The following is a 24,632-nucleotide window of genomic DNA, read 5'->3' on the forward strand; positions in this document are numbered from 1 at the left end:
CTCGTTTGCTCTCATAGCAGGAATTGCTTTGTAATCGATAACAACTGATCTGTTTTCCAACACTAATCGCAGCTGTTTGGTGTAAGTGTTTTCTGTATGCATATGTATTCTTGCTGTGGAGGGTGTGTAAATGTGTATGTATACATTTGTATATGCATGGACATCTTATGACGTTCTTTGTTTGGCGAGTTAAACGACCTTTATTTGTTTTGATACCGCTTGGAAGATTTGTCTTCTTCGCGTTGGTCAACAGCCTTTAGACAAGAGACCCCCGCACTCATATGTACATATGTTTAATGATAGACACCCGATTTCCCATCCTTACATAGTATATGCATACGTATGTATGTATGTACACCTGCAAGTTGGTGTGCGTGTGACTAACTGCATCTGGAAAGTTCCTGGAATGATTAAGGCTGATGAAATCTGTTAGTCAACAACTAACTCTTTATGTTATCCCTTTATATGCATATTTTTCTCGTAACATAATTTTGAGAATACATAAACCCACTTAAGCCGCATTATTTCTATCTCGAGGTCCTCAGACATTTGCCAAAATAATTTAATTATAAAGAAAGTTTTTTATTAATTTTTTAAATAATATATATAATATATATATATATAAAATTTAACATAAAATTTTCTTAAATTAGGGAAGGATTAATGTGGGTACATATGTATGTACATATGTTTGTGTGCATTTTCCAATAAGAGAATTAAAATGATTGTTTTTCAAATTATAATGTAATTTTGCTAAAGATGGGTACTGTAAGTTGAAATCACAAGTTAAAGTATTTAAGTATTCATTAAAAGGGTGCCAGAGAGAAAATTGCTGTTTTGAAATGGTTTCCAATTTCAAAATGGGTAAAATCGGTAACATCGGTAAACCTCTTTTGGTTTTGGTTGGGTTTTTTTTTTTTTAGAATTTTGTTTGTTTACTATTTTAGAAACTTCATTCTGGGAATATGTAACACTAAATAAGCCACTATCTTTTCAACTACCACAAATATATGGAAATATGGAAACTATAAATATAAAATTCACGAAAATTGAATCAAGGGACCTTTCCATACAAACAACCCTTGGATATAATCTGGGAAGCACATACATGCATATGTATGTATGTACATATGTACGTCCCCTTTGTTTCATATTTCATAAATAATTTCTTCAATGAATAAAAAGTAAGGGTATAGAGAGATTTAAATATGTATATGTAGGTTTATTTTCTGAATTCTTATATACTTTTTTTTCAAAAACAGTAAATTTCTTTATACAATTTCGTTTTTATTTTTTCGGCTTAGTTTTTTTGTTTTTGTTGTAAATGCAATCCACGGTTCTCATACGAAGTACGCCGCCAGCTGAGCCATTTTATCTTTGGGCTGCCTACCGGCGCGTCCACCACGCCCGCCGCCTCCAGAACCAGTTCCGCCGCCAGCAGTTACTGCTCCTCCGGCGACACCAGCCGGTCCACCGACTCCTCCACCGCCACGACCAGCTTTCCCGCCCCGAGATCCACCGCCACTGCGAACAGGTCTCGATGCGACTGCACGATGCTTCTCAACCAAGTGGGAGAAGTCTGTGGAGCAGAAGATGCACCCGCTCTTCTCCTCACTGCCATCCTTGAACTTGCTTTTGTCAGACTTGTAGACCACGTTTACTTGCTGGGCGCCACACTCCTGACACTTGGCCTCTGAAAAAAAAGTTGAAATCATTCTTATATACAAGATTTCTAATAATTTAGTGACCCACCTTCCACTGTGATTTTAGTGGCACCTTTAAAACAGTTGATTATTACGTCGCAGCGGTTGCAGCCGAGCTTCCACGTGGGCGCCAGCGTGCAATCGAGCACTAGAACGCCTGTGGGACACTCCACACAACTGGAGATGCCTAGCGTGTTCAGAGAATGTGGACAAGTGGCATGAGTGCAGGTATTGCAACCCCCTAAATGGGGCATGTCACTGAACGGCGGGTGATTATAGCAGTACGGGCAGAACGGATACGATCGCCCCTTGACGCCGGTGGAGAATGCCAGCAGATCGAAGTCATCTAGCGGGCACTTAAACTCCCGATAGACCTTTACATTGCCAATAGGTAGGGCATACGTCTCATCGCAATGGGAACAATGCAACCTCGCGGGCTTTGTCTAAAATTAAATGGTAGAGACGATGATTAAAATGTAAGATAAAGTTATACAGATCTTGATAAACAACCTGTATGTACTTCATGTAGCGTCTACATTTGCCGCAGCGCGAGTGTGCCTTGCCCGACTCGGCCAGCGGCGAGAAGGAAACCTCGAACAGGGCGTCCATGTTGGCGATGTTCTTCACAAAATACATGAACTTTAGCTTAAAGATCTGAATGGCGTGACGCAGAACATCCTGAAAGTCTGCTGAACCTTGAGCAATAAGCGTTAGCATGCGCTCGACCTCCGTTCGCATTGTCGGAAGTACGAGTTCAGGATCAATCTTCTGATAGCCATGGACCAGCACAATGCCCAGCGTCGTAGGGATCAACTTTCGTCCATTTTCAATACGCACATAGTTCCGCTGGCAGATGTTGTTTATGTGCACCGGTATAGAAGCATCCGTGCCAATGCCGTGCTGCTCCATAAGTGTGATAAGTTCCGATTCCGTGAGGTAGTCTGGTGGTCCCGTCTGGCTTTCGGTTAGTCGCACATCGTTGATGGCCACTTGAGTGCCCTGAATGAACGGCGGCATCGGCTCATCCCGTCCAAAGGCCTGCCATGTCATCACCTTGGTAAAACCGGCGTCAATTAACACATTGGCCGTGCAGCTAAACGTCTCTAAGCCCACGCGCAGTTTGGCGGTCGTCACGCGATACTTTAGGTCTCTCGATACGGTGCCCATAAAGTGCCGACAGATGAATTCGTAGACGCGCCAAGTATCGCGATCAAAGTCACTTCGGTTTCCCAATTTCATGGGTGTAATCGGAGGATGATCACCCGCATCCTTGCCTTTCCTCGGCGTCTGCATATCGCCTAGGATGGTGCGTGCCTCTTCGCCGAAGTCCCCCGAAGGCTTCAGCACGTGCAACACTGCCGGTAGATCGAAGTTAGTCGGATACTGATTAGTTTCCGTTCGCGGATAGCTTATGTACCCCTGAGTGTACAGGCGCTCCGCTATCTGCATCGCCTGAAACGGTCCGATACCCAGACCGGAGCTGCAGATTCGCATTAGCTCTACGGTGTTTAGAGCCTGAGGTTTGCTCTTGAAGGACTCCTTGCTGCCAACGCTCTCCACTCTAAAAGAAGGGAAACAGAGTGTTTAATAAACAAATAATAACAAAAGGTTTATACAGATAAAGCTAATTTTATCTTCTAACGTATAAATCAGCAGTATTTTGAATTGTTTGATTTAACTGGAAGCAGAAACAAATTATGCAAATTTAGCATGATCGTTTCTATGGCACCTAAATGATGTAGTCACCCATTTAAAAATGATGGCGTAATGGAAAAAAAGAAGATAGCTTTTTAACTGGCCAAAAGTGGTAGAAACAGAAGAATAAAGATGAATACATGCTTATATATAGACTTGATGATAGCCACTAGGCTATATACTGAGAGACAACTGAAATTCGGATATATTTGTTCCCCTAGTGACAGTACCCACGCTACACGACAATCTTACGTGGCCTCCTTGTGTTCCTTGACGCGATTCAGCAGCATGATGGCAATGTCCTTCTTAAAAACCCGGCCACGCGCCCACTCTAACGTAAATTCCGGCTGGCCAGCTAGCAGCTGCAGGTGCCAGAAGCTCTCCGGCTTAAAGGTTTGGATGTCGTCGTGCCGCTTCACACAGAAACCTAGCGTTGGCGTCTGACAGGGACCATAGGAGATAAGCGAGGAGTCTAGGTCGCCGTAGCGATCCTGGAAAAACTTTGTTTGAAAGCGGGTAAAGGCGCAGCCAATTCGCAGATCCAGCTCCTGCCGCGCATCAACCGACTTGGCCTCGTTCTCGTTCGGATGACCTAGTGATTCCATCGCTCCTTTGATATCCTTGTCCGTAATAGCAGAGAAGTGCGCCCGATACGTCACCTGTTTGCTGTACACATTGTGTATAACGTGTTGCACGGCGTCCATCACCTCGAAGCATATGTTCTCTCCCTCTTTATCGCAATCCAGCCACAGGACTAAGTAATCGCAGCCGCGCGCTTCGTGGGCCAAAAAGGTGCGCATATGATGCTTAGGATTCGTTTCCTTTTTCTCGGTAGGGCAGCCAAAGAGCTCCACAGGATCGACCTTGTCCCAGGAGTTGTACTTGCTAATAAAGTCCAGTGACATCACATGACCGCACACGGATGTCATCCGGAAATGGACGCTGCCCTCGTTCCGGAAGTTGCCGGTCCACTCATGCGTAGAACAGCCGTTGCCGGTGCCTGAAGGGGATTAAGATTGGATTATTATGATTTTTCTGTGGGATATACAGAACTCACCTCTTTTGGCAGTACACCTGCCATTGGAAAGAATCCCCGCTAGCGACGCTGCCAGCGAGGGTTTCTCGGCCACCATCAGCACACTCTTCATGGCCCCAAAAACTTAAGGATGGCCTATATAATTGATAAATTTTTTTTAGCAGTTCCTGCCCACTCGTTCTCTCGCATGGGATTGGCTCACAGGGAGCTGCGCCTCGCCGGTTCCGGGCGCGATTGTATGCGTTCGCTTTGCGTTTTTTTTACTTTTTTATCCGTCTGCTTTTCGCATACATTCAATAAAATACCAAATAATCTACTTAGCCAATTTTACGAGCATTTTATTTGGCACCAAAAAGGTCTCACTCTACTCACTATTTATTGTTATCGGTTATCGATTCCGTCACCTTGTTTGGTTACTTACATTAACGCCGGCCGTTACCGTACTTTACAGTATCGCTTGCAGCCCTGGTTTTTTATCTTTTTTAGAAAACATTTTTTTCAAATGCAAATCCAAAAAGGTCCAAGTCCGATTCAAATTCATTAAATGAATTCGATCATATATACTTTAATTGGTCATTTAAAAAAACATCAATGTCCCACACCAAACTGGAACCTGGAATGCAGGAAACTTTAATTTAATTTGTATTTTCATAAATAGTAAATTATGAGGTAAGGTATAAAATTTAAACAAAATATTTGTAGGTTTTTAATACATTTTTTTTTTTTGGTTTAAATAATTTAGTAATAAAAAACATTTCCAACAACATCTCAACACCTGGTCACATTGAATGAGAACTAAAATGTGCATCAGGGAAGCGGCAACGATTTTCTTCGAGGAACCTGAATTGGTGGTCAGCCATGGCCGCAAGGTGCTCTTCGTAAACCCCGACGATCTGCAGATATTCAAGGAGATCGAGCTACCTCCTGATCTTGGCCTTAAAAGCCAGGCATCCCAAGAATCCTGTCCATCTACAAGCACTGGTCAAGGACCAGGCAAGGAGCAACAGCTTGCTGCTGGTGGCGCCAAGCAATCGGATGCCACCGCCTCTGGGTCTGTATCTGGAACAGCCAACGTCGCAGTGCAGAATGTAGCCTACTCACCAGATAGACAGCTGCTGGCCGTGACCACCAGCGGCGGACAGAAGGCGCTCCTGCTGTACCGCACTCGACCGGAGAACGCCCGCCTGTTGTCTACCCGCCCACTGGCCCGAACAGCCAGTGCCCTGCGTTTTTGCAGCGACAGCAGTTCAGTTTTGGTCACAGACAAGACGGGCGATTGCTATCAGTATGACTGTGTCGAGGTGGAGGCCCCGCCGCGCCTGCTGCTCGGCCATCTGAGCGTGGTGTACGACATTCTGTGGTCAGAGGACCAGCAGCACATAATCACATGCGATCGGGATGACAAGATACGAGTGACCAACTACCCCGCCACCTTCGACATCCACAGCTATTGTCTAGGTCATAGGGAGTTCGTCTCGGGCCTGGCCCTGCTCACAGATCAACACATAGCATCCGCTTCCGGGGACAAGACTTTGCGCATCTGGAACTTCATTCAGGGCAAAGAACTGTTGCAGCACGAGCTCCCAGCCCCAGCGGTTCGCCTGCTGGTACGACAACTGGAGCCGGAGAAGGTCTACCAGGTGGCTGTGCTGTTCTACGATCATGTGGATGCCCTCGGACTATATCGTTTGGAGCGCGGCTCTGACGATACCTGGAGCGTCACGGCCACACAACTGGTGCGGGCTGAGGCAGGATCCTGGAACATAAGCAACTTTACTTTAACCGCCGACCGGATCTATATTACGGGCTCTGAGAATGAACGATTAAGCCTGCGGGTTTATGACATTGCTAATGGCCAGCGGACAACAAGTGGAGTGCCCGAGGGCTGGCTGAATATGGTGCTGGAAGGACTTGGTGCCACAGAAGAGGGTGGACCACCATTCATTCCCGAAGACTTGTCCGTTTGGTTTAAAAAACGATTCGACAACGTCAGCGATTACTTAGAGCGCAAGAAGCGGCGTATCGAGGAGCAGCAACAACCGAAGTGCGGGTAATATCCAAGCCAAAAACGTAAATGAAATTACAGTACTTTAATCTTTACATAGCATTTAATTAGCATGTGAAGAAGCAACGGACTATGTGTGACAGCCCTGTTGGCTTAATATATATATCTGTATATGTGTGTAGATGGTTAATGGTTATATCTATGGATGGTGGCGGTGGGTGGTTCTTAGACGGGCTTGTAGTCCAACTTGCTTTCCAGTTTCTTGTTGTCCGACACCTTGCGCACCGCCTTCATAAAGTCCTCCTGAATGACATACTCTCGCTCGGCACTGAAAAGGAATTAGTTCAAGGTTTTCATTAGAGTGGGTAATTAAATGCATGGGACGACCTTATCACTTACCGAATGGCAAAGAGACCCGCCTCCGTGCAGACATTACGCAAATCCGCGCCGTTGAAATTGTCGGAAAGCTTTACAATGGCCTCGTAATCTATCTCACCGTGCTTGGCAATTTTCAGAGCGTGAATCTTAAGGATTTCCAACCTAAAAAGAGCAAGGGTTTTATTTATTGTTGTTCTATGCAAAAACAAAACAACATATTTTACCTAGCTTGCTCGTTGGGCAGTGGAATCTCTATCTTCCTGTCCAAACGACCAGGACGCAGCAGGGCCGGATCCAAGGTATCTGGTCGATTGGTGGCCATAATCATCTTAACCTGACCAAGCGAATCGAAGCCGTCCATTTGGTTGAGCAGCTCCATAAGCGTGCGCTGGATCTCACGATCGGCGGAGGTGCCTTCGGAGAAGCGGCGACCACCGATGGCGTCGATCTCGTCCATGAAAATGATGCAAGGCTGGTGGTCGCGGGCATAGTTGAACATCTCACGAATAAGACGAGCACTTTCGCCGATATACTTGTCCACAATGGCCGAAGACACGACCTTTAGGAAGTTTGCGTCCAGCTGGGAGGCAACGGCTCGGGCCAAAAGAGTCTTTCCGGTTCCAGGTGGTCCGTACAACAGACAACCCTTAGGCGGTGTGATACCGACGCGCAGGAAAAGCTCCGGATTCAGGAGAGGCAGCTCAATTACTTCGCGAAGTTCGCGAATTTGCTCTGTAAGACCACCGATGGCCGAGTAGGTTACATCGCCGGGATCTTCGTGCGACATGTTGTAAACCAGAGGATCCACCTCCCTTGGTAAGTAACGCATAATAGTCAGCGTGGTCATGTCTAGGGCTACACGGGTGCCAGACTTTAGCTTTGCCTTGTCCAGCTGGCGACGGCAACCGACCACGTAACGGGGTCCATTGGTGGCCTTCACAATGACTGTGGGACAAAAGAACAATTAGAATACATTTCCCCATTAGAAAGCCGGAACCTCACATTTATCCTCCGTCAGCTGCTTGAGCACCTCGCCGACAATTTGTCCTACGCTCTGCAAGGCCTTCAGATCGTTCTCAGACTTGTCGTACAGCTTGGTCAGCTCCTTGATCTCCTCGCGCTCTGAAAATAGACATGTAAGGAGTTTGTCGAAGAATATTTGCGGACGGACGCACTTTCTTTAAGGCGTCCCTCGATTTCCTTGTGCTCTAACAGTTTCTTTCTGTAGTCGGAGAAGGCTTTCACCCGCAGATTGTCGGGAAGCGGCGTTGCTGTCACTGTCATCTTTCTCGAGTATTCACACTTCTCTTTTAGATCAAACGCTTAAGCTACAACTTATTTCAGAAATGTCAAATAATGAAGTGAATCTGCAGTTTTTTGCGTAGTATTACCATAACGTGACAAATCAAAAATATATAACTCTGTTGGAGTTATTATTTAGTACATTCCAGGAAAGGTGGGTGTACACGGTGGGTATAAGTTGGTGAATTAGCTTTTATGCAGTGTGACCATACTACGAAACAGGGGTATCCCACAAAAGGTGAGTGTATTCGCTAGATACATCGGTTGGTAAACATGCTGTTTCCGTAGTGTGACCATACATAACAACAGAAAAATATCTCAAAGCGCGTGTAGCACCCCCAGCTGGTTAGGTGGTATAAATACAGGTGCATTGGGTAGGGGGGTAGGTCATTCCAGCAGTCGCCGGCGAATAGTGTGGTCATACATGTGTAGTCATGTACAATTTAAGACGCTTGTGTAAAATTCTTCCGGGCGTCGGATATTCCCGCACACGCTGGATGGCCAGTCAGCACAAGCGCCGTCCGCACCCAGGTAGCCTGCCCCCGGATCGGATGGACCAGCTCCGCAGTGATATTTTTGAGCGGCGCCAAGAACTCAGTAGCGCCGAGTGGACGGAAGTGCGTCAGTCCCTGGTGGAAGGCTACAAGCACATCAACGGACACAACGTGGATGCCGTGATCCTGGGCGTGTGCAGTGAACCACGACAACTGCCGTTGGCCAAGAACTATGTGGAGTTTCTTCGGAGCAGGGGCTCCAAACCAAATGCAGCTACTCTGGGTCGCCTGTTGAGGGTCTACAATGCCGCTTACCATGAACGACCCCTAAGCAAAGAAGAGCAGGATGAGATTTTGCAGATATGTAGGACACTCCAAGCGGAGCACGAAACTCTAGACGCCAACAGCTGCGAGCATGTGATCCACGGACTAGTGGCTACTGATGGCGAGCATTGGCAGGGCGCCCTGTCGCTTCTTGACATGATGAAAGTCACGAGTACGCCCACCCTGGCCGCCTATTCCGCGCTAGTGGAGAAGGCCTTTTGCGCGGAGAAGTCGGATCAAGAGCTATCCTGGCGTCTGCTGGAGGAGATGGCAACGGCTCGTAAGCCGCCCAAATGCGAGGTCTACTTGGCGCTGCTTAATCGTCTGGCCAAAGAAACTACTCAACTACCTGTCCAGTTAAGACGCCTGTTGGAATTCCTCGAGCGTTATGAGATTCTAGTTAGTAAGCGAGTGGCGGAACGTTTGCAGGAGCTGGCCCAGCAAGTACCACACCTATTGCAGGCTAATTGCACAGGCTTGGGACCTCTGGGAAAGTGTCAGTCGTGTCAGCAGCACCTCCAGCCAGTGGCCATCAGCGATGAGCAGTTCCGACGGCTCAGCGAGTGTTTCCTGGAACGGGTGCTCATAAGACGTGATGTGTTCCAGCGTTCCACTCCCGAGGAGGTTAACAGATTTAAAAAGTATGTGGAGAAGACAGCTCCTTATGACTGTGTAATCGATGGTCTTAATGTGGCCTACTCTACGGGCACTAAAAAGTCGCCCCAGCAACTGGCCAAGCTGGTCGCCACAGTGGTGCGACATTTCCGAGATCAAGACAAACGTGTCCTGGTCCTCGGTCGGGAACACATGCGTAACTGGTCCAAACAGGCAATTCACTATGTCCAGAGCAATGCCAGCCTCTTCCTCACCAACAATTTGTAAGAATAACTTTAGTCAAAAAGAAAAGGAGAGATATAATAATTGGTTTTGACTTACAGGTCCCACGACGATCCTTTTCTGCTTTATGCCACGCTGCGAAGCGGTCGGGACACTGACTTCTTCTCCCGCGATTTGATGCGCAGCCATGCTTTTCATTTGGGCCCCGAACTAAAGCCCATCTTCCGGCGCTGGCAACAGGAGCACCAGTTCTCGTTAGTCACCCAAACTCAAACGGGTCAGATCATAGTCAAGGAGCCCATACGCCACCGGTTGTGTGTCCACGAAGTTGCGGGAACCTGGCATGTGCCCTATTGCGAGGTGTACACCGTGCATCCCACAGATAGTTTTGAGGTGCCAGCCTCATGGCTGTGCCTCAAGCTAAAGGAGCCAACCCCTTTAGAAACAAGAGGAAAGGCTAAAAGTTGACTGTGTGAAAACATTTAGTGAGAAAAAATAATAGCCAAAGGTTAACAAATATACTGGAACAGCCGTCGTTCACGAATTCTAGTCGCAATCGTAGCGGGTGCACTTTTCAAAGGCTCCAATGCCCTGAGGCTGGGGCTTCTTCCGGCGGCGCTCGTACATCAGCTTCTTCTCGGCGGCGCACATTAGCCGCCGTTTAATATGGTTGTCCATCTCAAAGTCCATATCCGCTGGTTTGGCTAAGTCATTTGGATCCCGTGTGGCAGCCGAGTCCAGGGCCTTAATGATAAGGCTGAGAAGAGCGTGTGCCAGCCGATGACACACATCGTACTCGATGGCGTCTTGGCTGGTATAATAGATGGCCGACTGGGAAGTGGGTTGCACTCCGATAGCCAACAAGATGTTGCAAAAGATGCCGCGCTGCATGCGTGCATAAGGATCGACCAGTTGCGGTGGAATGCGCATTGTAGTGGCCAGGTGGGCGATGAACTTGGCAAACTTCTTGATGAGCACGTTCAGATACTGTGTGCGGCACTGACGTTCCAGCTTGGTCAGCATATTATAGTACAGTTCCTGCTTGCGCTTCAGGAAGTCCTCCTTCTTTCGCTCCTTGGTCTTGTTGCTCTTGAGGATCTCCTCCAGCTGCCTGTGTGTATGGAGGAGGTTAGCGCCCGGTATAGATAAGCGTCATATCTGATATACTTACTCAGTAGTAATGGCATTGTACTTTCCCAGCATCCGCTTGATACGCTTGGCTCGCATTTTTGGATCGTAGACATCCTTAAACTGCTCATAGTTGTCGATGAGAGTGTGCAGTTTGGGCTTGGATAAAGCCACATCATAGGGCTTAACCTTGGGCGGCATGGCTGGCTGGTAGGCCATGCGACGCACATAGGACTGCAGCTTGGCCAGGTTCTCCTCCTGGCGCTTTTTCACATTCTCCTCGGCGCACACATCTGGATCCTCCTCCTCAGGTAGCGAATCCGTCGACGTGGGCAGCGGTTCATCCCAGTCCGAGACATTGGAGCTGGCCATTACTAAAGATTAGTGGTGAGTACGGCCCAATCAATTTAAACAAATTAAGAATTTAGCTGGGATTCTGTCTGTGTAAACCAAAATAAGTATATTCTAGACCTTTTATACGTTTAATTTTGGAAAAACGAGAGCACTAACAATTTTATGTATTCGCGTTAGGAAAGCTGAACGACTTTTGAATAGTCCCAGTTGAAATGTGTTCGAGGAAAATTATCTGGACGACTAGATTGAAGTTGTTTGGTTCATTCAGACATGGCAGATCTGAAGTGAACGGGGTATACAACACGGGATCCAGGACCCTCCTCTGTGCAACACCAGCACGAACGAAGGCGAAGAATGTGCAACTCTGCTATCAACGCCATCGTATCCCGGCGCTTTAGTGGCGTTTAGCTTTTGGATATGGAGGACTACTTCTTATGGACTTATATGTTGTATCGGTTATGCATTCGGAGGAGGAGCGTTAGTAGAAGTGTAGTGTGCAGTGTTGCATTTGGATATGGAGAAAAACTTCTTTTGGACTTATATGCTTTATCGGAAATGCCTCCGGAGGAGGAGCGATAATAGGATTGTACTGTAGTGTGCAGTCTAGCTTTTGGATATACAGGAAAAATTATATTTTTCTTTACTTTTTCCGACGTCAAGTTGATGCTGCTGGATCCCAACCAGTTCTCTTCGTCAACGTTTATGGCTGGTACGAAAATAAAAAGTGTAATTATGTTATAAAACCGGGATTTCCCCTAATACATTTTAAGCTACTTTTTTCTTTTGTTAAAAGTGTATTAAATATATGCTTATGTACATAATAACATTTGATAAAGCTAATTTATAAGATATAAAATATATATATATAAAAAAAGACCTTTCGACGGATTACAATTAAATAGCAACCATTTTATTTTAATAACCAGTGAATTTATGGGATAATGCTAGTAACACTCGTTCTGCACGGATCTCTCCAGAGTGAATGTATACTCGTCTGCCAGTTCGTCAACAGACATTTGCCGTGTTAGAAATGCCAGGATGCTGTCCACCTGCATTTGAGTGCTATCGTAGCGATCCTTGGAGACCAATTCGGGTGCCAGCTCAAAGGGAATGTCCTGCAAGTAATTGACGGGTGCTTGGGCGCCCGGCAGCTTTACCGCTCCTGCTCCTGGTCCTCCTCTATGTCCTGGCATAGGCGGGTAGGGTAGGTAACCCGCAGGAGGCATGGGTGGATACATCGTAGCGGAGGAAGGAACCTGAGGAGCATCCGGTCCGGGTTTTCGCTCAATAAACACAAAATCATCGCCACTGGTTCCCGGTCGAGATCCATCGGCCGGCCCCTGGATGGGCTGATCCTCTGTGGGCGTTTCCGTGGGCTTGCGCTTCCCAAAAATTGAAAACATTGCACTATTATATTATATTGTTTGGTAAATTGCGAATTGCGTCGTCGGCCAGCTGAGATGGGCGATTGCCAGCAGTGGTGATCCCTTAGCGTTTTTTCGTCTAATTTTTAAGTGTTAGTTTAGTGATTATTTGATATTTGATTTTTGAATGTATAACATACAAATTTTGAAGTTCTAAGATATCTACTAAGATTAATCAGCAATCTATCTAGTGTACCACGTTTTTCCCGGAACTTCCATGATCCATATCTTTAATAGATGTATTTCGGTTTAAAGTGACCGTTAGAAGGAAGCTAGATTTAGAGAGAAATGATGACAGCACTGAATATCCGTTGAATGTGTATCGATGGGCGCCCAGTGTGACCAGTTATTAATCGGATGCGCAGGGCTGCATACTGAATACTGTCGCCCGCCTCCGTCTCCAAGTGAAGTGAGTTGCTTGCTCCGAGATTGATTGTGTACACCGGATAAGAGGAGCCAGCGAAAAATGTCAAAAGTTGACCAGGACCCGAATGCCTCACTGAGCATAATGGAGGTAAGTGCGTCCCCGGGACGCTAGGCAGCTTCCGTTCTGCTCCTGCTCGGTGTTGCGATTCCAATTGGCAGTCGCCGCCAAGAGATGCCACATTAGCGCATGTACAATTAGTGTCTCTGTTTTACTTACCCACAGCAAATTAAGCAGCTCATCCGTCCGCCGCCTAACGAGGACGAGAAGCTCGTGCAACGGACCACCAACACTAAGCATCCTTATTACAGGCGACCCGGAAGGGGGCATAACCACGATTACTGCGACGCCTGCGAGGAAGGCGGCAATCTGCTGTGCTGCGACCGATGCCCCTCCAGCTTTCACCTGCAGTGCCAGTAAGTATATTAAGAAAGTGATGTCAATTCTCAGTGTTCCAACTCAAGTTCATCCCTCTATGTAACGTAGTGATCCACCATTAAGCGAAGAGGATATACCTAGTGGCCAGTGGTTGTGTCATAGCTGTCGCATGGCAAAGGTCTCCCAGCCGCCGGCCTCTTCCTCCAAGGCTAGCTCGGTGGAGCGGGTACCCTCGGCGGGCAGTGGATCCAGAGCCAATACCCCTTCCTCTGGAGATCTGGAGTCTATACCTTTAAAGATCCGCAACCTCCGCAAACGCAGCAACAGCGAACGCAATAGCACCGAGAAGCTGCTGGCAAAGATGCCCTTGGCCATACAGCGCGCCCTCGATCCCAATAAGAAGCCAACGCCACTGGACGATGTTATCAGGGCGGCCAGTATGTTGAATCCGCAACAGTTTTCGCTGCCCCCGGAGCTAGAGTTGCACACCCAGTTTCCTGGTAATGGCAAGGTGCAGCCGGTCCAGCAGACGCATCCGCCAAGCGGGAATGGTTCCCATCGCAAATGTGCTGGCAATCAGCGCCGCAATTCAAAGCCCTTCGAGCTGGACGCACAGGGGCTTGTTCCACTGCCCGCAAAGACTTGTTTTTATTGCACGCGCTCCTGCAAGCGAGCGCCGCTTATATCCTGCGACTATTGTCCACTATACTACCACCAGGATTGCCTGGATCCCCCACTGACGGCACTGCCAGCTGGTTTGTGGATGTGTCCCAACCATGCCGAAAATTTCATTGTAACTTACCGCTTCTTATACAAGTTATCTTTTTTAATTTAAATGAGGATATGTGTTTACAGGATGCCAATATGACCAACAGCATTTCAGCCACGGAACGGGTACGCCTTTGGAATCGCTTTCATCAGCCGCTTGATCATGAAAGCGTCAAGCTTGAGTTCTTTCGACGTGTCAACACTCGCCATCCGCCTTTCCGCACCAAGACGAATTTGCGGGCCCGTGCCCACATCGAAGTGCCAGCCATTGTGCGCTACCACTACGAGCATCCGCCGGCGCTGTTACCCTCCATGCGCCAAACACTGCGCTACGATCGTGTGAAGCGGCGTAAGAACCTGCCCACCGAAGTTGAGGAGATCTCCCGTGAGTCAGTCACCGAATCGCTGCTAAAGGATTTGGAGGCCTTGCGCACCGCTCACGCTAAGTTCCGTGAGATTCAACGGGAATATGGAACCGTGGAAACGGCAGTAGAGGGAGATAGCGACAGCGATCCTAGCCCAGAAGAACCGGAGTCCGAGACGAACTCTCCGGGCGATAAACTAAATGGCGGAGTGGATTCGGAGAATCCAAAAACAGAACCTGATGTCCAGCCTAACGAAGAGCCGTCAGCTATCAAAGTGGAAACTAAGCCCAGCCTAGAGTTGGAGGTAAGCTTTGAGGAGGAAGAAGAGGACAGCAAAGCGGGCATTATCGATGCTGACCTTTTCCACTTGGACGTGGACATAATAAAGAAACTGGCGCACCAGCGACTGCAGCAACTGGTAGAAGAATATCCGGAGATTGTGACGCAGTATAAGAATCGCACGGCCGCCCGCCGACTGCGTCAACTGGCAGCTGCTGATGGATCGGATGTAGCCCCTGCTCTTCAAGGCCAACTTGCGCCGGAGGATATGAACCGTTTCTCGCTGCTGTTCACCAGCGAAACATCTTCGATACTGGCGCAGAAAAATGGCAATGCTGCCGACGAGGATCCCGCAATGGCACTGCATCCCGCTTTGGCCACCGCGGCGGCAATTGCTGCAGCGGATGCAGCTGCCGAGAGCTATATGCCGCGTGCCAGAAGCGATACAGAGAAAGCCTATGAGCTGGCCTCGAGACTGGAGTTAAAGCTGCTCCAGTGCAAGGTACAGGCGCGCGCGGTAATCACGCCTTTGGGCGACATGTTGGAGGACAGCCGCTGGTTCAGTTCGCTACGGCTGGATCATTCGATTTTTATGCGGTACCGAACGTTGTATATTGGCTATGGTGGCCATTATTCACCGTCCACAACGCTGGCGCAAACAGAGACCGTGGACCTTTCAGCTATTGGTTACTGCTGCCGCATTTCGCCACAGCACGCCATCATCTTCTACGACGAGTTCTCCAAATCGTACGAACTGATTAACTACTCCGAGTTTGGGACGGAGGTAAATGGGCAGCTGTACGCCTGCGATCTGACCGATAGGATGCACACTCATGCTGGAAAGCGGATGCGACCGGATGATGCGGAACTGAAAAGACGCGTCGACGATCTGTTGGATAAGCGGCGGCATATTCATCGCCAGTTTGAGCCCAAGACAGTTGGCAAGGAGCGGTAGGATTGTCTTACTATCAAATTTAGTGGAAGTAATTAATATCCATCCCACTTTAGATTGGCACCCATTGTGAAGCCAGCCTGTCGTTGTACGAACGCCGGACCAGCGCCCATGGTGGCCGGAGCTTGGGAAGGATCGGCAGTGCTGGCTCACGGCACCCTGCTGCGTTTCGGCTGTCTGTCGTTTGTATTTTCAGTGCCGTCAGTGGACCTGCTGCAGGCGCAGGCGCGCAGCAAGCGTCCTTAGGACCAAGACATGAGCCGAAACACTTAGTTTTAGCACACATAGACACGCGCTCAACCGCAGCCAACTCCAGTGGAGCAGCACCAATCTCAGTGGGGCAGCTAGCAGCCAGGCATAGGGTTAGGGTTAGCAATCATCATCGCAATTTAACGCCTCGGCTTTCATTTTTATTTACACAATCCTCCCATCCTAGCGTTAAGGGGGTTTTCTGATGTTTTGCAATAAATTACGGAGTAGACGTCTAGTGGATGTGAAATGTTCTCCACAATTCACACTCTACAGACACCAAAACTAGTAATTCTTGCCTTAAACATATTTAGCAATCAGTTCAATTTTATCGAAATTTATTGCCTTGGCTTTACATTTTTATTCACACAATCCAATCAATCCTCCCATCTTAGCGTTAAGGGGACAACATTATGATTTTTGCAATTCTCTTTGGAGTTGGCGTCTGCGGGGTGTGAAATGTGCAGATGCTCTCTACAATTCATACCCAGCAGACGCCACGCTCTGAAAATATTGAATTAAACATAATCCCCAATTTATTGTACTTCTAATTGTATAAATTACTAAATTGAATAAACTTGTAAGAATTACGGACATTGGATATTGTTGGGTTACAGGATCGAAGAATCCTTTAGTGAATTCTTAATTTTCACCACATCCAATTAGCATAAAGAATCCTCCCAATAAGTAAACGTAATAGGATTTTGTTGAAATGTATATTTACTTTATAACCAGATTCAATTTAACTGGTTAAGGCATTATAGAGAACGAGAAGAGTATACACAATAGGTGCCAGGCGAGGAGGCGCCGGGACTTTGTGGAGTACACGAAACTTCGGATAAGTACATTCGGTATTCTGTATGGCTAATATGCAAAAAATATATATATTTATATAATTGTAAAGTTCTATAACTACGACTGCACTGTCTCCGACTCCTGGCTTTCCTAAAGAGCAGCAGCTGGTCCTGGCTGAGCCTGTGGCGGACTGACATGCTGTACCTGCTCCTGGATGCCCGCCTTGGCCGCCGAGCGGGTGGCCCGCGACCGTTCCCATTCCGCTTTGTGCTTGCGCTTGGTGTGGTGGTACATGTTCGACTTGGACCGGAACTCCGTGGGACAGAAGGCGCAGGTGTGCAGTTTTACGCCCGTATGAGTGGCGAAGTGCTCCTGGTGGATAAAGTGGGTTAATAACCATATAGTAAATTTATGGAAATAATTTACTGACCTCCAAATAGCGCTTCATCTTAAAACACTTTCCACACACATCGCAGGCATATTTCGGCTTGCTCAGGCAGCGATGATTCTGTCCGGGAAGCTCCCCGCAATTGGGACAAATGGCCGAGGCGGGTGCGGCATGGATGACGGCCTGTATCGTAGCCGATGGTCGTTTCTCCACCTCTGACGGCTGGTGACTGTGGGATATTATGTCATAAGCTTACTTTCCGCTGCAATAAGCCAATAACTTACCCAAAAGGATGAGCGAGCATTGCCCCTGTAGACGTCGTTGTTGTTGTGGTGGCACTACTCGATCCTACCGCCGCCGCTGCAGCAGCTGTTGCCGACATTACTGCAAATAGCTGTTCTTGCTGTTGCTGTTGCTGGAGGAGACTCACGCACAGGCGCTGCTGCAGGCTATCCGTCTGTACTGGAGGATTTCCCGTGAGCGAAGCCGCTGCCACGACTGCCGCTGTCACTGCATTGTAATTAGCCAGTATGAGCTCGTTCTCCTTGAGTCTTTTCTGGGGAGAATCATCGTCGCTTGCATCGCTGCCTTCTGTGTGCTGGACCTTTTTGGGTGAGTGGGTCTTGCGGCGACTGGCCCGATTGCGTGAGCCCCGACTGGCGGATGGTGGTGTCTTTGTAATGGAAAGGTTGATGGCCTCACTAGGCTCGCTTTTTATTACGGACAAGGGCAACTGTTGGTGGTTAAGTGGTGAGTTTAGAGAAGCTTCTGTGTGATGAACAGTTGCAGAAGGATGTTCAGAAATATTATGATTTGCAGTGATAATAGATGGAGTAGCCACTGCAGGAGCAGGAGCTTGGGCTGCAGAGGTCGGCTCCTCTGGCGCCGTGTGATTCTGTCCTGACTTGGCTGCATCTCGCTCCTCGCGTGCCTTCAGCCACTGTGTAGTGTGCTTGCTTTTTACGTGGGTGTACATATTCGAACGGCAGCGGAACGCCATCTCGCAGTATGGACATGCAATGGGTCGGTCGCCGGTGTGTGTTGCTATATGCTCCTCTAGGTAGCGGCGCATCTTGAAGGATTTTTCGCAGAACATGCAGGGGAACTTATTGGCCGTAGTGGGAGTCACGGCTTTGGGCTCTTCAGCTGGCTCAAAAAGCATAGGCTGCCCATCCGGCTGTATTTCGGTGCCCTCCTCCGACCAGTTGACATCGCAGTCGATTGCCAAAAACTGGCTGCACAGAGTCGTCTGTTTGAGCTCAACCAGCTTCCAGAAGTTGTGGAAGCTCTCCAGTTGCGAGGAGCACTCGGTGCAAATGCAGGTGGAGATGGCATCGTCGCGGGAGAGCTGAAGAAGATTGCCGGACAAATTATTTGGCGGCTTCAAACAGAAAGAAGCATCAGCAGATACTCACGCAGAGGTACAAGTGAATCGAGATCAGTTGGACCAGGTAGCTCTCCGGCATCGCCTTCCCGTCGTCCTCGTCCTCCGGAGTGGTCACACTGGCTCCGCCAGCGCCACCGAACAGCAGCACGGCGTTCTGCTCGTCCAGCGTGTTTAGACACAGGCGACAGATCATTTTATTCCGTAGTTTTACCTTATTCGTTTTGCTCCACCATTAGTTTGTGTTCTCCACACGCGTACGGTCACACTTTCAACTAGCGATGACACGCCGCCCACTCGGCGTTCATCGATTTACTAATCGTTTTTTTTTCTTGGCGTAATAGTATTACGTTACGCGACAAGAATCGTAACAACAAAACGTTATTTTAAAACATATTTATAAGGAATTTAAAATAGAAATTTATTAGAAAATTGATTAAAAAATATTTTTATGTTAGTGGTGTTTACATACATACATACATATCTTTAAATAATCCCCTTTTTCAATATTTAAAATATGTAAAATAATCTTATTTTATATTTATAACTTTTAAAACAATTTGATGACTTATTTTGTAAAGCAAACATCTCAACGTAAACAAATGAACCATTTTTCATCGTTTTAGAAAGTATTATTGAGCAGACTATAATCTGATTTAAATGAAGTGTAAAAAAATAATAGTAAACGGAGACTCATGCCATAAATGTTGTAAATATCCGTAATCAACATTAGAAGAATTGTAAAATTTCAAAGTAATTTTGTTAAGCAAACATTTCGAAAAAGCCCAAAACCTTTTCTCGGCAGACCACAAGTTACACCACATCCAATGATATGTAATATTTCTTTGGTGACTTAGGGATTTGAGCAACAGAGCTTTAAAATGTGCGGTTTTTGTACCTTATCTAAATATGCATATATCATTCTTTGCTTTGCCGAAATGCAACCGAATTGCATGACTTGTAACCGCCGATTCGCTTTGACCACTTGCATTGATGATGCTGCGACCGCAAGTAGCAGCGAGTGCGAGTATTCTGGCTAATTGATTTGCAAAATGATGCAAACAAAGTTGGCAAACGGCAGGTGCATTATTACTGAATGCACTTTGCCTTGATTGACACTCTGCCCGTACAGAATTTCAATTTTCCATAACCAAATAAATGTTGAAAATTTACAAGTTGAATTTACAAGTTACATTCTTAAAATGAAACGTCAAACGTGTAGTGAAATATAAATATCTTATTTATAAATTTGTTTGCTTTTCAACGAATTTGAAATATAAGTTTAACTTGAAATTTAATTTTCTTTAAGCCCGATATCTAAGGTCCCCAGAATGAAGCGTACCATTGACCATAATTCCCCCACTCCACGTATGTATATTACGAATGGTACGTTGACCATTTTAGTTGGTAGTTAGCACTTTTTCGTTTTCCAAAGTCTGGTCTTTGTTGTATGGCATTTATGGACCGGCTAAGTTCCATGTTCAAGGCCAGTCAGCTGTTTTCAAGAGACTTAAATGTGAACTTGTGCGTGTTTTTGCTGCGTTTGCTTTCAGCTAAATAAATTTACAGCTGCATTAAATTGGCCACCGAGTGATACAGTCAGACCTCCATAATTTTAACAGTGAACGTACGTAATTACTTTTGGCATTAAAATAAAACATTTTTTTTTTTTTTTTTTTTTTTTTTTGATATAACAATATTAATATTTATTAAACGTCAATCAGCCAACTTAATGGCTATAATACGTTGAGTACTACATAGAACAAAATAACATAAATACCTAACAGGAAGGAAATTAACAAATTTTTATAACTAGATAACTAGAGATCAATGCTAAATGCTAATGCTAAATTTACTGCTTTAGGACTCGAGAAATTTGGCGTCCTCTTGTCCAGAGATCGGCTGGATGCCTTCGCTTTAAACGTCTTCTTATAGTAGTGTGAGCTAGCGAGGAGGCTAGGTGGTTTGTGTGAGCTGTGAGACGATCGTTATACCGACTCGAGTGCCTGTTTATCTGTTCCCTAATAGAGGGAATGTGGAGGTCATCTTCTAGAGCTTTGTTTCTGACGTACCAAGGCGCATTTGCAATCATGCGTAACGCCCGGTTTTGAACCCTTTGAATTTTCATGACGTTAGAATCCGAAGCCAAGCCCCATAGTTGGATGCAGTACATCATCGAGGGCACCACAATTGATTTGTACAGTAGCACTTTGTTAGCTAGGCTTAGCTTGCTCGTTGGCTTAAGCAACCAGTAGAGTTTCCTAAGCTTGGAACGACAAGTAGCTGCTATTTTCGAAGTATGCTGCCTCCACGTGAGGCGCTTATCTAAAATGAGGCCCAGGTACTGCGCCTGTGATGATTGCGGAATGATGTCGTCGTGAAGTTTGACCTCCGGAAGGGACTGCACTCTCCAAGCGAAACAGCAGTGTTGTGATTTCCTTCCATTAATCGCTATGTTCCACCTGTTGGTCCACTTGCCGTATGTGTCCAGAAATTCCTGGGTGATTCTTGATGCCTCGATACGGCAAGAGGAGTTGACTAGGAACGCCGTGTCATCGGCGTAGGTGGCCAGAAGTGTGTTTGGTTCATTCGGACAAGGCAGGTCAGAAGTGAACAGAGTATACAGCACGGGACCCAGGACACTCCCCTGTGGAACCCCAGCACGAGCAGATCTTATGCTTGACCTCACTCCTCTTACTTCAACCATAAAACTTCGACCAAGTAAATATGATTTAAGTAAGAGGAATTGGGCAGTCGGGAGAAGAGATTTCAGCTTATACAGCAGGCCATCATGCCACACGCGATCAAAGGCTTCCTTAACGTCGAGGAAGATAGCAGAGCTGTATTGTTTGTTTTCAAAGGCATTCAGAATATGGTGCACAACTCGATGGACTTGCTCAGGAGTCCCATGTTGCTTCCTAAAACCAAACTGGTGGTCGGGAATGGCGTCCTGTATGGTTCTTACTCCCATAATTCTACTAAGGAATATTCTCTCGAATATTTTAGAGAACGTAGGTAGTAAGCTTATCGGCCTGTATGATCCAACAAGGTTCTCCGGTTTTCCTGGCTTTGGAATCATCGTTATCACGGCACACTTCCATTGGGACGGGAAGTGGTGGATACGTAACATCGAGTTGAAAATGAGAACAAGAAACAGGACTCCCTTTTTAGGGAGAGCCTTAGCAACCCTGCTATCAATGCCATCAAATCCTGGCGCCTTGCTGGAGCGTAGCTTTTGAATATGGAGGCAAACCTCTTTTGGACTTATGTGCTTTATGGGGAGTGCATCCGGAGCAGGAGAGTTGAGAAAGGCCCGAGTGTCAGCGACATCCTCCGAGCTCGCAAGGTTGAATGGCTGAAAGCGTTGCTCTAGTTCTTCGGCAAAAGCTAATGAGATCTCTGAGTCTGATTTGCACCATGTACCGTCTGTTTTCTTAATTGGGATCTTCCTAAGAGGCTGCCTTTTTAATTTCCTTGTAGCTTTCCAGAGATTGAAGCCGTAAGGTTTGCTGGGGTCCGCATTGAGAAGCATTTCCTCAAAGAACTCACGCTTGGTTATACGCAGGAGTTTTTTAAGCTCGTCTTCAGTACGTCGATATGCTCTTTTGTCGACTGGATCTTGGGACCTCATAAATCTACGGCGCAATGATCTTTTCAGCCTTACCAAGTCCATAATCTCAGGTTTTAAAAGTGCCTGAGATGGATTGGAAGGTTTGGAGACTTGCCCGTAGGTTGACTATTCCGCAGCGATATGAATGTTCCGAGCAAAAGTTTCAACTGCATCGTCGATATCTTCAGGGGAGTTGAGCACCATATTGAGATTAACAAGTCTGTTAATTACCGCCTGAAACCGCGGAACACTTGCATTACGAGGAAGAATTTGAGGCCGCCGACTAATTTTTAACGCAGCGACTCTTAATGAAATTATTAGTGGAATGTGATCAGAGCTCAGTTCGAAATATTCTGTAATAGAAAGACTCTCCGGGCGTATCCCTCTGTAGACTGCAAAGTCAATGGCTGTTGGCGAATTCTGGCTGTATGGATAATGTGTGGGTCCTCCAGTTGCAAGGACCTGGAAATTTGATCCTTGAACAAGTTCCGCGAGCGCTCTTCCGCGGGAGGTTGAATTTCGAGACCCCCAGAGTCGATGGTGGGCATTCCAATCACCAGCGATTATGAAGTTTGTTCCCAGATCGTCAAAGAGTTTTTCAAAGTCTTCGGTAGAGCATTGAAAGTTAGGCGGACAATAAATAGACGCAATAGATATTTCACCAAGGACGGTTTTGACTTTAACTGAGACACATTGAATATTTGGACTTTGTAAACTATAAGACTGGTAACATTGAAGGCAGGATTTTATAATTATGGCAGAGCCACCGCGTTTCCGATCGGCAGGATGGTTCGCTTGATGGGTATCGTAACCATGCAAGTTGTAATATGACCTTGAACAAAAGTGTGTTTCACTAACTAGCATAATATCAATATCATGGCTTTGAACAAAGAGCTCTAGCTCAAGGGCTTTGCTAGTGAGACCGTCAGCGTTCCACACACCAATGTTAAGGCCGATTTGACTCATGGTTGCGTTACATGAACCGGGAGAGATCCAGCGAAGGCTTCAGCTCCTCCTAGAGGGTGTTGTGGTAGCAATTTAGAAACAAGACCCATCATCGACACCATCATTTGGAACATCTTGTCAAACTGAGCTACAAGGACCGACAGTCTTTCGTTCGATTGCAAGAACATTTGCTCTTGACGTTGCCATTGAATATCATTGACTGACTGCTGCGTGGTGCGCCGCTGTTGTTGGAGTAGAGATTGCTGTGGGTGTACTTGTTGCTGCTGTAGTTGGGGCACCGGCCGCTCCTGTCGAGGTGGTGCATTGTGATGAAGAGTCGGACTTTGTTTCCTGTTATTGCTGCCCAGCGGAGGAAACTGTTGTTGGCTCTGAGTGGGTGTGGGATAACTAGTTTGTCCACGGACAGCGTTAGCGTAGGAGCTCGGAAATACAGGATTTGTCCGAGGAATGGAGGTAGGTTGCTGTTGGAGAGTGGTGGTACGCCTTGATGTACTAATTTTCCGCCGACTTGCAATCTGCTGATAGACAATACAACCTTTATAGCTAGCTGTATGGTTGCCGCCACAGTTCACACACTTGACCGGATGAACATCCTTTAAGCACGCCTCCAGGCCGTGCTGTAAGCCACATCTGACGCAGTTGTGGAGTTTTTGGCAGTGATTCTTGGTGTGCCCAAATGCTTGACACCGGTGGCATTGCACGACATCATCCTTCTTATAAGGGAGCTCAACTTGAACCCGTTGCCGACAAAGAGTCTTGACCTCATGAATTTCTTTGTTGTTAGCCGCCGGTTCTAGCTCGACAAAAACCAAGTTGACAAACTGTGTTTTGTCAAATCGGCTCCTAGGTCTGTTGACAAACCGAACCGTGTGTCCAGCTGAGGTAAGGCTTTCCTTAATGTTGTCATCGGGTACAGAATGATGGATACCACGGATAACTACACGGTAGGATCTCTCTTCTTTTAGTTGCCACGAATGGAACGGCACTTTTTTGGCTGTTAAAGATTTAGTAATAGCTCTGTACGCATCAGAGTCTACTGCTAGGATAGATACAGAGTTATTTGGATGGCATTTTAATGAGTACTTGCATGGGTCAACAATTTTGTCTATTGATCTTATGAGACCATTTAGGTTTTCACAATGATTAACCACAATAGGGGGTGGCTTGTGGGAGGCTGGTTGTTCCTGGCATCCAGAAGGATTTTTGCTGTTGTTGTTGTTAGTTGATGAAGAAGAAGAAGTTTTGTTGGCAGCCTGCCTTAATCCGGCAGACGTACTAGGAGTTTCAATAGGTCTGGTCGGTCGATGAGAACCTGCCACCTCAATGTCAGTGTCGATGTCCGATAATTCAGAAAAACGGTTAGCTGGAAGAATGGTTTTAGGGCTATTCGAGTT

At 46.8% G+C, this 24,632-nt stretch overlaps 8 protein-coding genes across 8 annotated transcripts; 3 read left to right on the top strand and 5 right to left on the bottom strand.

The window, feature by feature from the left end:
- Positions 1 to 1,264: 1,264 nt before the first annotated feature.
- LOC108103266 (DNA topoisomerase 3-beta) lies at positions 1,265 to 4,808 on the bottom strand. The gene is made up of 5 exons (XM_017208677.2): positions 4,456 to 4,808; positions 3,651 to 4,398; positions 2,214 to 3,264; positions 1,753 to 2,146; positions 1,265 to 1,693 (listed from the first exon to the last, which is right to left on the bottom strand). Exons 1-5 carry the CDS (start codon positions 4,544 to 4,546, stop codon positions 1,341 to 1,343), a joined length of 2,637 nt encoding a protein of 878 aa, XP_017064166.1. The 5' UTR covers positions 4,547 to 4,808; the 3' UTR covers positions 1,265 to 1,340.
- Positions 4,809 to 5,198: 390 nt separating this feature from the next.
- On the top strand, positions 5,199 to 6,620 carry LOC108103268 (tRNA (guanine-N(7)-)-methyltransferase non-catalytic subunit wuho). Its single transcript, XM_017208680.1, has one exon. The coding sequence runs from the start codon at positions 5,223 to 5,225 to the stop codon at positions 6,486 to 6,488; it is 1,266 nt and encodes a 421-aa protein (XP_017064169.1). The 5' UTR covers positions 5,199 to 5,222; the 3' UTR covers positions 6,489 to 6,620.
- Positions 6,524 to 8,204, bottom strand: LOC108103269 (26S proteasome regulatory subunit 10B). Its single transcript, XM_017208681.1, has 5 exons — positions 7,993 to 8,204; positions 7,820 to 7,939; positions 7,042 to 7,762; positions 6,839 to 6,979; positions 6,524 to 6,767 (listed from the first exon to the last, which is right to left on the bottom strand). Exons 1-5 carry the CDS (start codon positions 8,099 to 8,101, stop codon positions 6,665 to 6,667), a joined length of 1,194 nt encoding a protein of 397 aa, XP_017064170.1. The 5' UTR covers positions 8,102 to 8,204; the 3' UTR covers positions 6,524 to 6,664.
- Positions 8,205 to 8,518: 314 nt separating this feature from the next.
- LOC108103260 (mitochondrial ribonuclease P catalytic subunit) lies at positions 8,519 to 10,318 on the top strand. The gene is made up of 2 exons (XM_017208672.1): positions 8,519 to 9,815; positions 9,876 to 10,318. Exons 1-2 carry the CDS (start codon positions 8,554 to 8,556, stop codon positions 10,240 to 10,242), a joined length of 1,629 nt encoding a protein of 542 aa, XP_017064161.1. The 5' UTR covers positions 8,519 to 8,553; the 3' UTR covers positions 10,243 to 10,318.
- On the bottom strand, positions 10,239 to 11,436 carry LOC108103261. Its single transcript, XM_017208673.1, has 2 exons — positions 10,946 to 11,436; positions 10,239 to 10,885 (listed from the first exon to the last, which is right to left on the bottom strand). The coding sequence occupies exons 1-2, from the start codon at positions 11,272 to 11,274 to the stop codon at positions 10,321 to 10,323; spliced, it is 894 nt and encodes a 297-aa protein (XP_017064162.1). The 5' UTR covers positions 11,275 to 11,436; the 3' UTR covers positions 10,239 to 10,320.
- A 708-nt stretch (positions 11,437 to 12,144) lies between these two features.
- LOC108103262 lies at positions 12,145 to 12,906 on the bottom strand. Its single transcript, XM_017208674.1, has 2 exons — positions 12,821 to 12,906; positions 12,145 to 12,759 (listed from the first exon to the last, which is right to left on the bottom strand). The coding sequence occupies exon 2, from the start codon at positions 12,657 to 12,659 to the stop codon at positions 12,201 to 12,203; it is 459 nt and encodes a 152-aa protein (XP_017064163.1). The 5' UTR covers positions 12,660 to 12,759; positions 12,821 to 12,906; the 3' UTR covers positions 12,145 to 12,200.
- A 151-nt stretch (positions 12,907 to 13,057) lies between these two features.
- On the top strand, positions 13,058 to 16,685 carry LOC108103252 (PHD finger protein 12). Its single transcript, XM_017208657.1, has 5 exons — positions 13,058 to 13,194; positions 13,330 to 13,520; positions 13,591 to 14,275; positions 14,338 to 15,845; positions 15,903 to 16,685. Exons 1-5 carry the CDS (start codon positions 13,147 to 13,149, stop codon positions 16,090 to 16,092), a joined length of 2,622 nt encoding a protein of 873 aa, XP_017064146.1. The 5' UTR covers positions 13,058 to 13,146; the 3' UTR covers positions 16,093 to 16,685.
- Positions 16,686 to 16,797: 112 nt separating this feature from the next.
- Positions 16,798 to 18,947, bottom strand: LOC108103253 (zinc finger protein 236). Its single transcript, XM_017208658.1, has 4 exons — positions 18,694 to 18,947; positions 17,563 to 18,626; positions 17,321 to 17,507; positions 16,798 to 17,262 (listed from the first exon to the last, which is right to left on the bottom strand). Exons 1-4 carry the CDS (start codon positions 18,856 to 18,858, stop codon positions 17,041 to 17,043), a joined length of 1,638 nt encoding a protein of 545 aa, XP_017064147.1. The 5' UTR covers positions 18,859 to 18,947; the 3' UTR covers positions 16,798 to 17,040.
- Between the last annotated feature and the right edge of the window lie 5,685 nt (positions 18,948 to 24,632).

The sequence above is a fragment of the Drosophila eugracilis genome, unplaced genomic scaffold (genome assembly GCF_018153835.1).
Source record: "Drosophila eugracilis isolate 14026-0451.02 unplaced genomic scaffold, ASM1815383v1 contig_2167, whole genome shotgun sequence".
Taxonomy (NCBI): domain Eukaryota; kingdom Metazoa; phylum Arthropoda; class Insecta; order Diptera; family Drosophilidae; genus Drosophila; species Drosophila eugracilis.

Excerpts from the sequence above, each read along its gene's own strand:
- LOC108103252 (XM_017208657.1), top strand. The coding sequence starts at position 13,147 with ATGTCAAAAGTTGACCAGGACCCGAATGCCTCACTGAGCATAATGGAG. Across the intron at positions 13,521-13,590 it reads AGCTTTCACCTGCAGTGCCA|TGATCCACCATTAAGCGAAG; the intron begins GTAAGTATATTA and ends TATGTAACGTAG. Across the intron at positions 14,276-14,337 it reads ACCATGCCGAAAATTTCATT|GATGCCAATATGACCAACAG; the intron begins GTAACTTACCGC and ends ATGTGTTTACAG.
- LOC108103261 (XM_017208673.1), bottom strand. The coding sequence starts at position 11,274 with ATGGCCAGCTCCAATGTCTCGGACTGGGATGAACCGCTGCCCACGTCG. Across the intron at positions 10,886-10,945 it reads TACAATGCCATTACTACTGA|GCAGCTGGAGGAGATCCTCA; the intron begins GTAAGTATATCA and ends CCATACACACAG.
- LOC108103266 (XM_017208677.2), bottom strand. The coding sequence starts at position 4,546 with ATGAAGAGTGTGCTGATGGTGGCCGAGAAACCCTCGCTGGCAGCGTCG. Across the intron at positions 4,399-4,455 it reads CAGGTGTACTGCCAAAAGAG|GCACCGGCAACGGCTGTTCT; the intron begins GTGAGTTCTGTA and ends AATCCCCTTCAG. Across the intron at positions 2,147-2,213 it reads GCTACATGAAGTACATACAG|ACAAAGCCCGCGAGGTTGCA; the intron begins GTTGTTTATCAA and ends ATTTAATTTTAG.
- LOC108103260 (XM_017208672.1), top strand. The coding sequence starts at position 8,554 with ATGTACAATTTAAGACGCTTGTGTAAAATTCTTCCGGGCGTCGGATAT. Across the intron at positions 9,816-9,875 it reads CTCTTCCTCACCAACAATTT|GTCCCACGACGATCCTTTTC; the intron begins GTAAGAATAACT and ends TTTGACTTACAG.
- LOC108103253 (XM_017208658.1), bottom strand. The coding sequence starts at position 18,858 with ATGATCTGTCGCCTGTGTCTAAACACGCTGGACGAGCAGAACGCCGTG. Across the intron at positions 17,508-17,562 it reads ATGCTCGCTCATCCTTTTGG|TCACCAGCCGTCAGAGGTGG; the intron begins GTAAGTTATTGG and ends AATATCCCACAG. Across the intron at positions 17,263-17,320 it reads AGATGAAGCGCTATTTGGAG|GAGCACTTCGCCACTCATAC; the intron begins GTCAGTAAATTA and ends TTTATCCACCAG.
- LOC108103268 (XM_017208680.1), top strand. The coding sequence starts at position 5,223 with ATGAGAACTAAAATGTGCATCAGGGAAGCGGCAACGATTTTCTTCGAG.
- LOC108103269 (XM_017208681.1), bottom strand. The coding sequence starts at position 8,101 with ATGACAGTGACAGCAACGCCGCTTCCCGACAATCTGCGGGTGAAAGCC. Across the intron at positions 7,940-7,992 it reads CGAGGGACGCCTTAAAGAAA|AGCGCGAGGAGATCAAGGAG; the intron begins GTGCGTCCGTCC and ends GTCTATTTTCAG. Across the intron at positions 6,980-7,041 it reads CTGCCCAACGAGCAAGCTAG|GTTGGAAATCCTTAAGATTC; the intron begins GTAAAATATGTT and ends TGCTCTTTTTAG.
- LOC108103262 (XM_017208674.1), bottom strand. The coding sequence starts at position 12,659 with ATGTTTTCAATTTTTGGGAAGCGCAAGCCCACGGAAACGCCCACAGAG.